Genomic DNA, 18,842 nt, shown 5'->3' with positions numbered 1-18,842 from the left:
GAGAGAATAAATGAAGACTCGGCACACCACTTCTGAAAGATTGCCAACCCCCGGTTTAGACCCATCCACTCTGCCCCAGTCTCTTGGGGACTGCTACTAATGGTGTTGAATATTTGGGATGTGCATTGGTAATGGATTGAGATCATCCCCTTGTTTCAGATAAGGTTTTGGTGGTGTTCCCTCCTAATACTAGAATGCAAAACACTCATAGCCACTACGTTTTAGTTTATTTTACTTTATCTGTGCCCTGAACTTCATTAATTTGTGGTCAAATCCTGCCCACCTTAAATCATATGATTAAAGCTAAAGTTGTTGGGATTACTCAAGTAAGTAAGGCCAGTTGGATTTGACCTGTGATCAAAATAACCCATTTTATTAACACAACATTGTATCCAAAAGATCCACACACTTAGAGCAAAGCCACAGAAACTGACCTTGGGCTCTGTTATGACAAAGCTCTCTTTTAGAGTTTATGAAGGTTTGGGCAGAATTTAGAACTCATGAAAGTGAGACTCAAATGGCACTGGCTCAAGTCAAGCTGCCTCATGAAATTGTGCCAGTGAAGAAAAACTCTGACCTCTAGCACCATTACTATTCCACACAGCTCTCTGGAGCACACGTGGCCACTCATTCCAAATTGTGGTGTGGTTTTGTAATGTAAGTTGTAATGATTCAGAATCCATTTGTAATATGATAGTGATAGCAAGGTCCCATACAGTTTTTGGATACAATAGCAAGGGCTCACTATATCACACAGTATTCAGAGGTGCTACCAAGCCAAACAGCAGCAAAACTGTTAGATGAATGGAAGAATTTGAAACATAATTGTTTCATTTTTATTTAATCTGTTTATTCCATTTTCTTATCCTCTTTTAAAAATATTTTTGAGCAAACTCAGGTGAAAGAAGAAGCCAAGTAAATCAATATCAAAGTTTTAACTTTAGCTGACAAAAGCAAGGAAATGTAAATTATGGGCCCAGTTCTGTAGCTGCTTTGTGCACTAAGTTCCAGTGGTCTGATCTACATGAGGCACCTGTGAAATTGGATCCTGAGGGCTGAAGCTGGTCTTAGCTCAGCCCATTGTGCCTAACAGTATGTATGTGGATATGACCTAACTCATTTCTGACCATCCTTGCAACACCAAAGTAATATTTTGCATTTAAAATGCTTTCCATTTCTGAGTGTCCCTCTGAGGATGTCAATGCACTTTACAAATATAAATGAATTTGGTCTGAAACACCCTTCTGGGGTAAGTAAATACCCGTTGTACAGTTGAGGAAACTGAGGCCCAGAGAGCTTAAGTGACTTCTCCAGGGTCACAACAGGAAGAGTGTAGCAGAGCAAGGAATAGAATCCAGGTGTCCTCATTTCACATCCCATGCCTTAATCACTAGACCATGCTTCCTGTCAGTAAGGCACAAAAAGATTTGCATTTTGGCTGAAACTTTAACTGTGAACTTTAATGCCATTGTTGGTCTAAGCTCAACTATAAGACCAGATTCTACCATATATATTCACATTAAGTATTGCTTGTGGTAAAAGGGTGGCAAAATCTGGCCCTTAAAAAGCTTCCGGGGCTTCTTGGAAGAGTCTGAAAAGCATTTAATTTGAAGATTGTTTCTACTTACACATTGTTTTCCCTTTGGGAGTTATTTTACTTACCTTGTTCTTTTATTATAAAGGATATTTACATGAATTCATGTAACTCTCAGGATCTCTGTTTCTTAAGGGATCAACTGCTCCTGCTATTTTGTTCTCCACTTGAAATCACAATCCTCTGTCTCAACACAATTAATTTCCATGGCAACCAACTGTGATGTCACAAGCAGGAGATTATGATTTCAAGAACAGTTCAGCTTTTAAAATTCCTGGTTTGTATGCAAATATCATTTGTCCACTTACACACACTAATTGAAATGGGGACAAGTATGCTATAGAAGTAGAATTGAATCTAGACAGAATGCTTATCAATGCTTTCCATGAGGCAACAGCAGCATTTCAGTGTTATTTTGAAAAAGTTTGCTGGGGTTTTTTGCACTTGGTTCTAATTCTGGGCCACAGCTATCTGCCTACCAAATACATAAAAGACAGGATTCCTGAAACCATTGATTTATGACATGAAAGACTGGTATCTTCACAAAGTCTTGTGAGGCCTTCGAGGTACATTTTCTCTCTCACTATCTCTCTCATAATAAGAACATTGTTTACATTTCCTCAGAGTATGCTTTTAATGCACTTGCATTTGCACGCTCTCCAGAGAAGGGAATGGGGTATTTGGAGTTGTGGTTTTTTAAACTACTTTGTCAGGCACTTAGGATCTGACAGTTGCGACTCCTTCTCACTTAGCATTAAAAGAACCCAACAGGCTCCGCACCTGCATTTGATTAGCGTGTGCTGGCTTGGTGCACAACTAAGTAGGGAAAGGAAAAGCAATGTTCTTTATATGTGCAATATCTTGGTTAATGTTCTGTAGGATTATTGACTGGTGCATTCACATCATTTTTATTAAGTTGAGGATATTAACTCTACTGAAGAAGCCTACTATGACAGCAAGCCTTAGGAGCAATAATAAGACCTGACAACATCTCTAAGCACAGTGCAATGCCACCAAATAGGCTTCTCACTGTGTGTGCTTTTAGCCAAAGCAGCAAAGAGAATCCAGCATATTTACCTATCTAGAACAGGAGAGATTTACAAAAAAAATTAGCAGTGACACTTGAAATCTGGAGGGTATTTTTAAACCTGTTCTGTCTCAATGTATTTCAGTGTTGGGCTCTCTCTCTCATAGTTACTCAGGATATAAATACTCTATAACATCCCTGCTGCAGCCCAAACATATGACACCAGCTTCCAAACCTTGTGACAGAGACAACAAATAAATAGCAGGGGAGAAAACTTGAAAGGATGTGAGATTCATTTATGTAACATACATAAAGCTTCTGATTCCTCAGCTTTTTCAGTGTCAGTGATTTACAGAAATAAAATGTGAGATAACATTAGGTGGGAGGAGAGATGGGGTTGAGGAATGGGTGAAGAAATATATGCTATTTCTCAGCCTGAGAGACAGTCCTAACTAAAAACCCTGGGTGAAATCCCAGCCCTGCTAAAGTCAATGGGAATTTTGCAATTGACTTCAGTAGGGCCAGGATTTCACTTCCTGATCTAAATACCCTGGAATTTCGGGGGTATTTTGAAAGCTGATCTCTGATACACATCCAAATTCTGCAAATGGGCCCTGTCTTTATAAAGAATGAACCCTGAACACTCCCCCCGGGCTCCAAGTTGTTCAAGCCTGGATCTTAATTCAACAGCTTGAGTTCAACTTTGCTCAAAGTGAGTTCCAGCCAGCAGGTACAGTATGGATGTGAACTTGGGATAGTTAATGAAAAGCTGAGGACAAATAAAATCCCCAGTTAATGCCTTTGAATGGAATAGATACATTAAGAAGCTTTTCCTGTTAGATTTTTGCTTACCATTGTATGATGTTTGTTGCAGGAGTGATTCGTGAGAGCTATCTCAAAGGCCATGATCAGCTGGTGCCGGTCACCCTCCTGGCCATTGCAGTCATTCTTGCTTTTGTCATGGGGGCCGTCTTCTCGGGAATCATCGTTTACTGCATCTGTGACCATCGCCGCAGAGACGTGGCCGTTGTCCAGAGGAAGGAGAAGGAGCTGGCCCACTCCCGCCGCGGCTCCATGAGTAGTGTTACCAAGCTCAGCGGTCTCTTTGGAGACACACAGTCCAAGGAGCCAAAACCAGAAGCTATCCTCACACCTTTGATGCACAATGGCAAACTCACTACCCCGGGCAGCACTGCCAAAATGTTAATCAAAGCTGACCAGCACCATCTGGACTTGGCTGCTCTGCCAACCCCTGAGTCCACCCCAACCCTGCAACAGAAGAGGAAGCCTAGCCGTGGCAGCAGGGAATGGGAAAGAAACCAGAACCTTATCAACGCCTGCACAAAAGATATCCCCGCAATGTCATCGCCTGTGATTCCAACTGACCTGCCTCTCAGGGCTTCTCCCGGCCACATCCCAAGTGTTGTAGTCTTGCCAATCTCTCAGCAAGGCTATCAGCATGAGTATGTTGATCAGCCAAAAATGAGCGACATGGCACAGATGGCCATGGAGGACCAGAATGCCACGCTCGAGTACAAAACCATAAAGGAGCATCTCAGCAGCAAAAGTCCCAACCATGGGGTTAATCTGGTGGAAAATCTGGATAGCATGCCACCAAAAGTACCCCAGCGGGAAGCCTCGTTGGGTCCTCCTGGCTCCTCTCTGGCTCAGAGTGGTCTGGGCAAGCGATTAGAAATGCATTCCTCTGCTTATAATGTGGACTACAAGAGAAACTACCCTACGAACTCACTCACGAGAAATCATCAGACATCAACTCTCAAAAGAAACAATACTAACTCCTCTAATTCCTCCCACCTCTCTCGAAATCAGAGCTTCGGCAGGGGAGACAACCCTCCCCCTGCCCCCCAGAGAGTGGACTCCATACAAGTCCATGCTGCTCAGGCACAGGCTGTGACTGTCTCTAGGCAGCCTAGTCTCACCGCATACAACTCGCTGACAAGGCCCGGGTTGAAACGTACACCTTCGCTAAAACCAGATGTACCCCCCAAACCTTCCTTTACTCCACTTTCAACATCCATGAAGCCCAATGATGCGTGTACATAATCACAGTGGGGTGGGGGGACAGCAATGAAACAGAGTTTGCCCTTTAAAGCCAGTGTTCTGCAACTGCATCACTAGTTCCAATTGACAAGAAGGCTGTTGTTAAGCTGAGGATGTGTTGATCCTGCTCTCTGGGAAAAGTGGAATATTTTTTAAACCGAGCCATCTGATCTGTGGTGAAGGTTTCAAACTGCAGGACTCACCCCCACTACCTGACAGTTCTTTACTCAAAACACTAACTTAACATCACAAACATTGAGCCAAAAGCACACAGGTGAATGATGACTGTGACATTTCACCCCCAATTGCACAGTGCATTCCTGAACTGGGAAAGAGTGCTCTGAAAAGCAAAGCAAATAAAAGAACTTAAAAAAATAAAATAAATACAAAATAAAAAATTCATTGATAAAGCTAACTCTGACTTAACAATGGCAGAAGTTTACTATGTGCAGGTACTGTGAAATGCCCATCAGTGTTACAGCCGTTTGGTTATAGCAGATAAATGCCACGTTGGGCAAAACTATGTCATAGATTTCTGCTACTCTTCTTTTAATGAATAACATGTGACTGTTAACGCAAATAACTCCTATTATTTATTGTTCGTCTTTTGTTTTTCCTAAGGAAATGACTTCTGCATATCATCCTATGAGCAGCTCTTCAGAAAAAATACATTGAAAATTATACCTATTTAACGTGAAACCCATTAACTGGAGTAATTAAAACTCTTTTATTTTTCCAATAAATTCACTGAGTTAAATAAGTTGGAGCTGGAATTCTGAACTTTGTGTTTGGACTGTTTGATCTCTAGCTGAAAAAAGGGGAATATTTATTTAAATCTGTTAGTTAATTTGCTTGCTGGGCCTCTGATCTATGACAGGCAACAAACAAACAAACAAAATCCCCCAAATTTATAACTCCTAAAGCAACTGCAAAAGAAACTCTTTAAAAACTGCACATTTGTGCACCATTGCTGTCAACATGGCTTTGTCAGTCATTAATACTTTCTGTGAAGGCACCAGCTTGTGATGTGCCATCTCATTTCACCTTGCATGTGAGACGGCAAACAAAATCCACAAACAGTGTGAACTAATTAATATGCCGGCTGTTACCATGCATAAATTATGGTCTTATCACACGGGTTTTTCTTGGGAATACATCTGTGAATAGCCTGTTTTCTTCCACATGTAAATTTGTGCCTTACACCCTCAGTTGTGTATATTTGTGAGCTGTAGTATGTAAAACCTTCCCCTCCCCGCCCTTTGAATAAATGCAAATATTTATTTACCTTCCCTCTCCTAAGCCCCCTGGAGAATTGGAGTAAAGAAGTTCAAAGAAGAATGTAGTGGTTATTGTAATAACACCATATCCATCAAGAAATTAGAGTAGTACTATACCCTCCAATTCAGTTTGACTTTCTAGTTGTGCCAATTCTGCCCTCAAACCACCCCTAGGCTATGCTGGCAGCATAGACACCGTATTGTGGTTGGCAATTTCCTCGCCCTTATACTTTCATATCATTTCAGTATGGTGATATTCTCATTAGCCAGCAGAGAAATGAGTAATGTACGGTCTCCAAGTCTGGTTTGTCCACTAGATAGAGACAAGCACTGTGTGTGACTGGCCAGCCACTGGAAGCAAGCCTCAATGACACATGGTGCCGTGTGCATGCACAGTATACAAAATGAAGTGAAATGGAAGTAGGATGAGGCAGGCTGGTTCCTGCTGTAACTGAATAAGGCCATCCAGAACAATGCTGCAAAAAACCTTTTGGGGGAATTAATTTTGATTTTCATTTTTTCCTTTCATGTGACTTTGCATGTGGCCTGAGTGTGCACGTGCCCACGTATAAGGTCTTTTACAATTTTTCAGTTATTCATGCACAAAGGTAGATTTGTTTTTAATCTGTTATAATAACTGTGTCAACATACTATAGAAAATAAGGGAGGGCCATTTTTGTTTTTTACTGGGCAGTATATTTGGGGAGGGGAGGTTGTTTTGATTGTTTTTTAAATTTTATACCTAATTTGTTTTGCAGGGTTTTGGTTTTGTTTCCGAACAATCAAAAAGAAAGAGTTCAAGTCAGCTAGCGTGTAGATGGTATTTAGAAAGTCTGGATGATCTAGACCAAAGTGTGTAACAAGGGTGCTTGCATGTTCTTTCATTCCATCATTGCTTCTTTTATGAAACTGACTTGTTCACCATTAGTGAACTATGCAGACTGCTGTAGATAGATTGTATCCAAAGCAATGCTTTTTTTAATTAAACCCTTCAGAACAGTATGTAGCAGGAAAGTCTTTTTTTCTTTCAAAAAACAAAAAAGTAGCAGCAGCAGCAACTTGCAACCTTTCCCCCCCCAAACTCCAATCCCTCGAGTACCAAATGTGCAGTGCCCATTGCTATTATTAAGCAAAGCATTCTGACATCATGTAGAAATGAATAATCACTGCAACAGCCTCGTACAGAGATATGCCTTTGTAATATTCATCACATCAGTTACTGGGTTGACCTTGAAATGCTCATTTTGTACTCAGTGGGTCTTTTGTTTTAATCCTCCCTCACCCCAATCTCCCTGCACCCCTCACTTGGAGGGGTACATAAACCTAAGTGTGCCTTTGCTTTCCACCCTTGATATACACTGGTAGATGCAACAAATTCAGACTCTCATTTGTTGTAAAGTTGTAAAATATTGTGATATCACTGACTTTCCTTCATCTCCACATGCCCCTAACATCTGATTCACAACTTAATGTACGTTGTAAAAAAAAAAAAAAAAAACCAGAAAGAACGGGGAAAAAAAGGAAAAAAAGAAAAGGAAAGGAAAAAAGCTCTTGATTGCATAAGGTAATAAAACTAGACTGTTCTACCTTAGTCTCTGTGTCCTGTTCTTTTGTTTCGGTGATGATTTCTCTCCCCGCTAAAGCTCTAATCTGAGATGTGATGCTGATTGTTTAAAGAAGCTTACAATAAGAGAGGAAATTGTAGGTTATTTTCTACCTCTTATGGAAGATGAACTTGACTTTAGCACGAGACACTGGTAATTAAAAATTGAATTACATATTTGCTCTCCCTCTATTCATATTCTGCATTTTCTTTTTATGGGCTTGTTGATCATCAAATATTTATGGCAGACTTGATAGTTTAAGAGATCAAGGCTGGGATTTTATCATGCATGGTCCACCAAAAATAGATCATTATACAGATGGGACTTCACTTCCTTGTTTTATGTATTAGTAAATTGGAGGGGGGGGGGTCACATTTTTCACATGGCAGGCAAAAAATTAAATTTCATGGGCATGGTTTACAGGATGTTATAACATCATATTAAACTTTAATTTTGCAAGAAAATACTACTAAACAGTTAAAGAATAAAGAAGTTTATTTATCCATTCCTGGATGTTATTAAAAATTACCTGCATACTCTATATTGTGTAACAGAATTCCATAAATGTGGAACACTTTTTAAAAAAAAAAAGCTATTAAACAAACCTTCAAATACCCATTATTTTAACAGTTTTATAATATGAGTTTAAAGCTAATGGAAGTGAGGGCTACACTGTAATAATCAATGTTAGTCATCGTGCAGGCCATGCACACGCTTTCCTAAATAGCTCTTGGAATGCAACTCACTCCTGACCTGCAGTTCTGCCCAGATAGATCCCCATATACCTATCTGTCACCATTACTAGCTCTCACATCTAGCAAACATTAATTAATCCTCACAACATCCCAGTAAGGTAGGGAACTACCGTTAAACCCCTCCCTCACCCCGCCCCCCATTTTACATATGGGGCATTGGCCCATAGAAAGCTTAAAGATCTGATCCACTGTCCATTGAAATCAATGGGAACATTCTCATTGGCTTCAGTGGATTTTGGATCATCCTTTAAGTGACTTGCCCAAGTTCACACAGGAAGTGGTAGAGCTATGAACTCAAGTCTCTTGACCTTCTGTCCAGTGCCTCACCCACAAAACTATCCTTGCCTTTTTCCTGTCAGACCTAGGGTTTTCTTGAATAAAATTTGCCAATCATACTGAATTTTAGATGGGGCATGGATGCACATTTACTGATGACAAAGGTGAGTCCACCACATTCATTTGCTCCAACCCTGAGTCTGATTCCACCAGAGGTTGCATTCCCTCACTGGGAGTTGAGGGCACTCAGCACCTCTCAAGAAGTGCTCAACATCTTGCATGATCGGCTCCTAGAAGTTTCATAAAAATCACAGCGTAGAAATGGAAACGGTCTATAGGGTACAAAGTATCTATCTCCTGCTAATGCATGAATATTCTCTCTGCTATGTTTTCTCCAGCCTCGTCTTAAATGTGCCAAATAATGGAGCATCTGCCACTGCCCTTGAGAAATTATTCAACAAGCTAAAAGATCTCACTAGCAAGAACTTTTCCCTGACAGTCAGTCTAAGGCTTCCCATTCATCCTATTATTCCTGGTTATTGTTCATATTAAATAAATAATTCCTCCCTTCAGTGTTTTCCCCTTCAGATACAGCAGCTGTGAACTGTAATCACATTCTGTCCTACCCTCACTAGTTGCTGCTTAACTAGGTTAGACATATTTAACTCTTTTCTTGTCCTCAGTTGTTCCAGCCCTCTAACCAGCCTCTAGTTGTGAATAGCTTTCCAGCAATGAGCCAACACCCAAAACTGAACACAAAATTCTAGGTAGGGTTGCATTAGTGCATATAGGGAGGGACTATTGTCTAGCTAGGTACTTATACTGTGCTCTTCACTATACTATCTGTGTGCCCTTACTTCCTAGTTCCATGACATGGCACATTGGTGTATACAACCCAAACCTGCATTTACCTTTCTTGCTGCTGTAACACATTCAAACTCATGTCTAATTTGCTGTCCACTGTCACTCCTAAGTTTCTTTCAACTTTACTATTTTCCATGTTTCAACTTCCCATTGACTAATCACATTTGGATTGTTTTCTCCAGACATTAGCATTAGCATGTGTTCCATTTAAATTATTCTATGCTAGCCCTGTCCCCATTAGCCTTTGGAACAGAATGAGAAGAAGACTGAGCTTTTGCTGTCCTGGTTTGCTTCAGAATACTGTTTCATACAGAACTTTTCTGCAAATGAAAATTAAATTTATGGGGTTAAAAAAAGAAGGCCAGCTGGAAAGCCTTGTGCTGCCATGTAAGAGTTCTTAGACTGAGAGTGTTGCTGAGCTCTTAGACTGCCCAGCACCTGAGGACAGAGAACACTTCAGACCCTGGTAGATCTAAGAGTAGGAATGAAGGACATTTTTGGGAACCCCACTCAGCTGTTTTCAGCAGAAGGACGGTGACTGCAAACCAAAGTCGTGATGAAGAGGGTGCAAAATCAGAGATTCTCTGTGGAGGACCCTTGGGGATCTGTAAATAATCTGCCTGTATGACAAAGCATCTCTTTCTGGGATAAGGTGTAAGCCTCAAAGCCAATCGACTTCTTCAAGGCAGTCTCTACAGTAGCATTAACAGTCTGTAGAGGCAGTCATTCATCCTGCTAATGTGCTGCAGTAATGGCCTAGTAGAGGAGGAATAAATGAGGGGAAAAAATGTGCATCATGAAATAAGAGGCATTTTTCGTTTGCTGTTTAAAAAAAATTGAAGGTGTCATTGAAGAAAATTAATAATTGGGTACCATATAGCAGAAATTCCTCTGGTCTGGATGGGTCAAGCAAAAAGTGTCAGAAAAAAGCAATGGAGCTTTGAGCAGTTTAATCAATTTAATGACACAGTATTCATTGTTAATATTGTTACTCGTGATGACCTCATTTAGCATGTTATGATATGTGAAAGCTCATTGCAAATCAGCATTAATTTGCATAAATATTTTGCACAAAATGAAAGATACTCTGGTAAATGAATCCAAAAAGTGGATTTTTTAGATACTGTAAATCCTTGTTCACTGGCTCCATTTAGGCCATTTTTACAGTGATTAGCACTTACTGTGATGGGTTCCCCAGGGTGCAACCTGAACTTGCGGTACTGCTGAGCCCTCTGTCTTACCAACCTGGGCTCCCTCTCACACTGTGATGCTGTGGCAAGCTGCAAACCCCTCCAGGTACTGCACTTGTACAGACATCCACAGGCGGACACACATCCAACTGGGTTACGCGAATGCTTTTGCCAGCCACTCATGAACCAACAATAAAGAAGCTCCAGCCAATTCCCCACAGACCAGTGCAAGTTTATTATCCAGTCCACCCCTCCCTCAATGTGAAAAGGACATGCACCATCCCTTGTTCCTGAGCAGATTTCCCAAGTACTTCAAGCAAAACCCATTGTTTTAGGTAAAATATCAAACAGATTTATTAACTACAGAAAGATAATTTTTAAAGGATTATAAGTAGTAAGTGTACAGCTCAAAGTTGGTCACCTAAGAAATAAAAGTAGAATCACAATCTGAGTTCTATAAAATAGACAGGATTTGAATCAAGCAGTATCTCACCCTGATGGTATAGTTCCTTCATACACAGGCTGGGATTCCTCATTTCAGCCTGGGAGCACCTCCCCAGTTCAAAGTCTTTGTTCTCTAGATGTGTTTCCAGGAGCTGAGTTGTGAAATGATGATGTCATTTCCCCTTCTTTATAGGTTCTTCCAGCTTCCTGGAAAGAACTTTTGCTATGATGTGAGTCAAGCAGTATCCATTGTCTACATGCTCCCTCTGTATACAGATTCTGTAATAGTCCTTGTTCATGTGGATTTCCCTTAATGATCCATCAATGCTGTCTGGCTTCTCCACTGTTGTATCTGAAAGGCTGGTTGTGGATGTTTCCAACTTCACAACATATTTCAGTAACACACACACAGAAAAACTTCATAACTGCACATACAATGATAGCCCATACAATTTCACAGGATATCAATGGTAAACTGGTCAAGACTTTTAAAATGATACCTCACAGGCATACTTTGTACAAAATATATTATAATATCACCATGGCAAATATGGGGGTGCCAGGGTGTTGCTCTGGTGTACAGAGAGTGTCACACTCACATAAGCTGCTCCACTAAAGTCAATGGAACTACTTTCATGAGTAAGTGCTCACCATCGCACTCAACCTCACAACGCAGACTGAGACATCAAAACATTTTTATCTGAGAAGACCCAGGCTTTGTACCACCTCCAACTCTAAAATCCATGAAACACTAAAGGCCACATTCACTCCCACTGTGGGCCTAGGTCCTGACACAAGGACCTCTAACACGAGCAAATCCACCAGGACTGCCATCTCTTCTCTATTGCCAAAAGGGAGCCAACACAGCTTGAAGTTGGGTGGTTCTGGCCAGGCAAAAAGCTTAGCTAAGCTGGCCTGGAAATGCAACCATTCAGTTTTTGTCTATACTCATATTTTTGTTAAACAAGGGTGAAATTCCCCCCAGTACATGGCCTGAACAGACTCTGCACTACACACGCCTTGCAGCACTGATGGTGCAAGCAGAGCAGCAACACCAAGGAGCTTCTGCACCATTGACAGCTTTACCATTAACTTCAGTGGACACAGGGTTAAGCACCTCCTGAACTCCGAGTGTCAGACAGGAACGCTGTGCCAGCCCCAGATAGCGTGGTGTGGAACTTCAGGGTCAGGTCAGAAGGAACAGTGGCCACAATAGCTGGGTACCACCACATGCAAAGGAACAGTAGCAAAGGAACAGCCTATAGTAGCTATTTCATCTCTGTAGCCTGTCCGTGGGTTGGGGTGGATTCTATCCCCACAAATCCTGCTTTATTCACCCCACAAAACCCATTTACTCTGGCTTTTAGTAGGGAGGAACAAAGTTCATGGAGTGGGAGCCAGATCAGTCTTCCTATAGTGTGCCAAAAGGCAAAATACAATAGGAAACTGACTTGAAAAGCAATACATAAGCAATAGCTATTTAACTACTAACATGTATTTCCCAGAACTATGGTACTCCTCCAACCAACAAATTGTGTTGCATAACAGTCATATGCTTCATGCTGATGAGTAGGTCTGCTAATGAGTCTCTTAGTAGTTTTTCTTTTTCTTTTTTTAAAGAATGAAGTTAATTCTATTTCCCAAATAAACACTAAGACCATCATCACATGCCTTGAACAGAAAAAGGACAATGTGTTAGACTTGTCTGTATGAATAGAAACAGGTAAATAGTCATCAATCCTTCTGACTTTGTAATTTAAACAGTGTAAGTCAGTAGGGAAGGGCTATAATTGGAGTCAAAGTAAGTGAGGTGAAAATTGCTAGGTGGCAGTGCCATCTGCATCTCCTTTTAATTAGGCAAGTTTATTATCTGTATTTAAAACTTTCTGTTATTCAAGGCTTTGGCTTTTTCTAACCATCAGTCTAAAGGGATTGTCACATGTCTAGGTAGGTGTGATTACTGATCAGCAAAGGAGAGCTATCCTTCAAAATGGTCTGGCTAACAGTTAACATGTCTGGGAGTAAGGACAAAAATACGACTAACCAAGATCACTGTCACATCTGCTTAGTGTTTCATGACAAACTCTATTAAGCATAACAACACCATTGTTAATTCAGTTAGATCAGTGTTTTCCTTTGCTGGCCATGATGCATTTGGAAGTTCAACAACTGTGTGCATAATGTGGATAGCAGTCCATTGCACAGAATAATAGCATTGTAAATAATAGAATAATAAAATATTGTCAGAGATCGTCAGAAATGTAGCTGAACTCTGGACTACAACAAGAAAAAAAAATCACAATGAGCATGATGGGAAATTATAACAATTATATATGACAGAATATGGGACTAGAACAGCTCCATTAGGTCACATCTAAGCAAAGTGCAGTGGAAGCAAAGGCCAATCTACCTGCAATAGTAAGTCATCAAATTGCTCAGAACTGACAGTCTATAAAATAGAAATTCTAAAGCTGACTTTAAACTAACTTTAAAATTAAAACAACAAAAAATTTAAAACTATGAACCTCAGAAATGTGGGATCCCAGGACCCTACATCCTCCAGGGTCGAGAACCTGTAAGCTCTTCTTCACTATTCAGCATTACTGGTGAAATTCATGCCAGTGCAGCGAGCCTACAGATCCCTGTAGACAGTACCACTTTAAACCATAAGGGACAGATTCTTGTCTGGTGTAAATTGTCATAGTTCCTTTGATTGCAAAGAAGCTGGGACAATTTATACCAGCTGAGGATCTGCCCCTTAATGCAAGCTTCCTGCACTGGGGGGAAGCTCATCCTGCTGTAATAGACATCAGAAACAACTCAAGTCAGAAGAATATTCTTTTGTTCCTACCTTCTGAACCTTTTATCGCAGATGGGAACCCAAAAATCAGCACATGCATCACTCCTTGAAATAAAAACAGTGAGTAAAACCCAACATCTATGGAAATCTTGTTCAAGTCTCTTGAATGCTCAGGAAGAAATGTGTATTTCTCTCTCAAACAATAGTCTAGCATGGATGTGCTGATAAGAGCCCCTAGAAATAATTTCCTGGTTTTTTTTAATGCTGCCTTGGTGCACAGAAAAGACTTATCTACAAAAAAAAAAAAAAAAGACACACACAACAAAGATTTTATTTCAGATACTCTTCAGAAATTATGGCATAATCTTATCAATTTTGAATAAATATAATCTAAAGCATGTAAGCCTCTGATAAAAGTATCACTTTCATTGGTGCCACAAACTGCAGATTAAGCTTTTTTTAATGCTGCGTAAATTGCTTGTGAAGCAACCTTTTATGAGATGTGATGGTTCAAACAATTTTGCAAAGGAGACAAAGAATTTGTTTTACACTGAACTGGTTTCCTAGGAAACACTGAAAAATGTAATACAATATCTCTTTGCGGTAGTTCAAGGACCAGCATGTGTGTGTGTCTCTCTCTCTGTTTTTGTTTGTTTGTTTGTTTTGGGTTTTTTGTAGCATATAATATCTGCCTCTACCTTTCTCTTTAGAGAAAAGCCACAAGGACAGAACAAGTTTTGTAATACTGCAGCACTGAATCTGAAGGATTTCTCCCCGATAATCATGTGCCTGTTCTGAATAGAAAAGAAAAACTTTGAGCCACTCCAAAACTTCATTTTTAGCAGTTTGGATCCACAATCAGGAAAACCAGGGACTGAAAGCTCTTAGAGCAAAATTTCAGCCTTAGAATGATCCTCATGGCTGATCTTGGTTATTTTTCCATCTGTATGGGCTCAAAGCTACACCACAAATCCATGGAAGGTAAGGGACCTATAAATACAGAATGACCTATGTCTATTAGACACCTAGTCATGTACTGTAAGGAGATCAGAATATTAGTCTATACTCTGACCTGAGGGAAGAATTTTGCCCTTCTCCTATGTAAAATTAATGAGCCCCAGGAAAATATAAGTTATAATTCAGAAAAGGTCTGCTATTCCTCTAACCAAATAAGTACCTGACAGAGTCTATCTGAGTGCATGTCTCTTTTAATAACATTATTAATGCATTTGGATAATTATATATTTGCAATAGTTAACAGCGATACGGGGTATTAGGTGCATTATCCAAATTAATGCTAAAAGACTTTAAATACATCAACATGTCTCTCACCATGTCAGGGCCCATATATGGGTTAAAGACCTAGAACTAGATTCACAGATATGCTCTGGCTCCTTAGTTTGACTCTACTGATGCTAAACCCCTGTAAATACAGGGTAAGGTGCCAGTTAAACTGGTTTTATGGTTGCTTTACACTGCTGTGGTGGCACAAAGCAGCTGGACTATACTGGTGACGCTACCCCTAAACTGAAGGATACGAAAAATAATAATGTGGGATCCATTTTGTTAGTAAAAATTATGGCTGTCAATTAATTGCAGTTATTTCAAGCAATTAAAGCCAAACAAATTAACTAGATTTAAAAAATAGTCACAATTAATCACAGTTTTAATCACACTATTAAACAATAATAAAATACCAATTTAAATTTATTATAAATATTTGTGGATGTTTTTCTACATTTTCAAATATATTGATTTCAATTATAACAGAATACAAAGTGTACAGTGCTCATTTGATATTATTTTTATTACAAATGTTTGCACTGTAAAAAAGGTAAACAAAAGAAATAGCATTTTTCAATTCACCTCATACAAGTACTGTAGTACAATCTCTTTATGGTGAAAGTGTAATTAACAAATATAGAATATTTTTTCACATAAGTGCACTCAAAAAGAAAACAATGTAAAACTTTAGAACCTACAAGTCCACACTCATTCCTACTTCTTGTTCAACCAATCACTAAGACAAAGAAGTTTGTTTACATTTACAGGAGATAATGCTGCCTGCTTGTTATTTACAAGGTCACCTGAAAGTGAGAACAGGCATTCACATGGCACTGTTGCAGTCGGTGTTGCAAAGTATTTTTGTGCCAGATATGCTAAATGTTCATATGCCCCTTCATGCTTCAACTTGTAGATTGCACTCTTTTATCTTTTTTTATAGTACAAATATTTGTAATCAAAAATAATAATATAAATTGAGCACTGCTCACTTTGTATTCTGTGTTATAATTGAAATCAATATATTTGAAAATGTAGAAAAACATCCACAAATATTTATAATAAATTTAAATTGGTATTTTTTTATTGTTTAAATGTGCGATTGAAGCTGTGATGAATCACAACTATTTTTTAATCTCGCAATTAATTGTGATTATTTTTTTAATCATTTGACAGCCCTAGCAAAACATAATATTTCACATAACCTCAATTTGATTAATAGATTATAAGGCTAATAGGGACCATTTGTTGTCTTCTAGTTTGACATCTAGTATAACACAGGCCACAGGACTTCCCTGAATTCCTGTTTGAACCAGAGTGTGTCTTTTAGAAAACCATCCAATCTTGATTTTAAAAGTTCCAGTGATGGAATATCCACCAAAACTCTGGGTAAACTATTCCAGCTTGGCAAATCTAACGATCCACCATTTCTGACATAGTGAGTCCTATGATGGTAGCAAGCTGTAACGTGCATTCTAATTAATATGAATCTGATGCATTCACTAGCATGATAGGAACCGAACATACAACTGCAAATGGAATTAAAATAATTAAAATAAACTGCTGGTATCAGGAAAAAACACAAAATGAAGTCCTCAGATCTTAGCCCTTATTTATATCTGTGCAAAACTCATTGAAAAAACAAAAGATTATGGACCAAGTTTTGCTTTCAAGTGTAAATGCTCTGGAATAACTACTGAATTCAAGGGTGTGACACTGGAGTAAGCGCACAGTAAATGAGAGCAGAATTAGGCCCAAAGTGTCCAGTTAACCTGGAAGAAATGGAAAGAATTACTGCTGGAAGCACAATTAGGCTGCAATCCTGCAAAATATTTAAGAACGTTTAATTTTAAGCATGACTTCAATTGACTTCAATAAGACTGATCCATTCTTAAAGTTAGGCAAAAACTAATGCTTTTCTGAACTGGGGCCATAATGAGCAGAACATACTAGTAAAACTAAGAACAGTGCTGTCCTCCTTATAAAGCATCTTACAGCAGATTGCCATGAATCCTCAGTAACAATAGTCATTGCTAAAGCAAACAAACATCAAGGAATTATCTGACAGGATTAAACATGCAGAAAACAACTCTGTGCCAAAGAAGGCAAACTACTTATCTCTAAAAAACATTCAGGCACTCAATCCTGCAGCCTTTGCTCACATAAATAGTTCCATTAATTTTATACGGGAGTATTAATTACTGTACATTACAACTACTGGATAGAGAAATAGGGTTGGGCCCAAATGGCAAAATCCCACTTATCTTACAGGCAAAATTATGGATTTTTAAAATGGTCAGTGCTTCAAATCAACCTGTAATCAGAAAACCAAGTTGGGTCCTTTCTGGCTTAACGCATCAAAAATAACGATTCTGCAACTGGAACTTGGTTAACAATGCTGATGATATGTGAATCTAGTTTGTTCTTCCTTTTCTGTATTGGTTCTGCTGTGCTAATAAGAACAAGATGTATTAGACATATTTTAGTCATTAATGTCAGCAAATAAATACGCACAGCAAGCAGGTGCTACTATTACACAGTCATCTTTTCAGAGCAGAAACCTTGAGTTCATAGTATTTAATATATTTCACTGGATTCCAGGAAAATTAAACAGATCTGGTTTTAATCATTCACATTTATATCCCAACAAACTCAGTCTTTATAGTAATTTTTATATCTAAATGTCTTGGAACTATGTTGAATTTGTATTTGATTTTTTTAAAGAACATTAAAAATACATTGCTGATGGAAATAATAAAAATATGGCAACACAGTTAAATCTGATTTTAAGATGAGGGATTATCTTTAGATCTCTGTAATGATGAGGAGTTGGTAGAAATGCAGATCAGGAGAGTGACACCTGAGTTGCAGCTTGCACTGCTTTCTAAATTCAAATAGGATTCATTAACATGTTTTATATCAGCATTTCCAAAAGCAAATCTTGACCATAAACACACTTTTTGCAGGATCTTCTCTACTATTCAAAACCAGAGTGGAAAATGCATTAAGTTGAGTAACAGAGCACTAAGTAGTCTCTTGGGGATTTGCTTTTAAACAAACATGACGTTTAACATAACTAATGCAACTCAATAGATTCTTCGTTCATCTTTATTTTTTTTAACCTTTCAGTACAAATCAATGATACACAGTAGTCTATCTAAGGATTAAACCACCACCTTTTAAAATGACGGGAGGGATGGCACACATCTTAATCCTAATGGTAGATGCTTTAAAAAAAACATATTTAGAGTCTATGATTAATTTATATTTAGGTAAATACAGGGAAAATAAGAGAAAGAATAAACAGTGACAGTTTATCAAATTAGTGAGCAGGAGATCCCCCATACCACAACTATTTTACTACTACGTCATAAATAATTTAAAACTCTAGGATAGTGTGTTGTAAGTTCTCTACTATAGTTGGCATTCTACCGTACCCATAAGAACCCTACCCATAGGAACCATAACCCTAGATCTAAGTACCCTATCCATAGGAACCAGAATCGGAAGGTGGGGATCCCTACCCATAGAAACCCTAAACCTAGCTATAAGTACCTAACCCATAGGAACCCTAACCCAAGGGTGGAAAGCCTTGTCCAAAGGAGCCCTAACACTAGCTCCAAATACCACACACATAGGAATCCTAACTCTAGCTCCAAGTGCCATACC

At 39.0% G+C, this 18,842-nt stretch overlaps 1 protein-coding gene across 3 annotated transcripts in view; it reads left to right on the top strand.

Moving 5' to 3' along the window:
- The window catches only part of SEMA6A (semaphorin 6A), a 144,961-nt gene extending 130,144 nt beyond the window's left edge, over nucleotides 1-14,817 (top strand). For 2 of the 3 annotated variants that reach the window (XM_024208778.3, XM_024208776.3), the window contains one exon: nucleotides 3,496-7,457. In XM_024208778.3, the coding sequence (XP_024064546.2) occupies nucleotides 3,496-4,685 (1,190 nt within the window). In that variant the 3' untranslated portion in view covers nucleotides 4,686-7,457. Of the gene's footprint in view, nucleotides 1-3,495; nucleotides 7,458-14,602 lie in introns of those variants that run through there. The other variant, XM_024208780.2, reaches the window with a different exon arrangement.
- Nucleotides 14,818-18,842: the final 4,025 nt, after the last annotated feature.

The sequence above is a fragment of the Terrapene carolina genome, unplaced genomic scaffold (assembly GCF_002925995.2).
Source record: "Terrapene carolina triunguis isolate 2854851 unplaced genomic scaffold, T_m_triunguis-2.0 Scaffold69, whole genome shotgun sequence".
NCBI classification, from domain to species: Eukaryota; Metazoa; Chordata; order Testudines; family Emydidae; genus Terrapene; species Terrapene triunguis.
The sequence above is the reverse complement of the archived record's forward strand: the minus strand, read 5'-3'. Positions and strand labels throughout refer to the sequence as shown.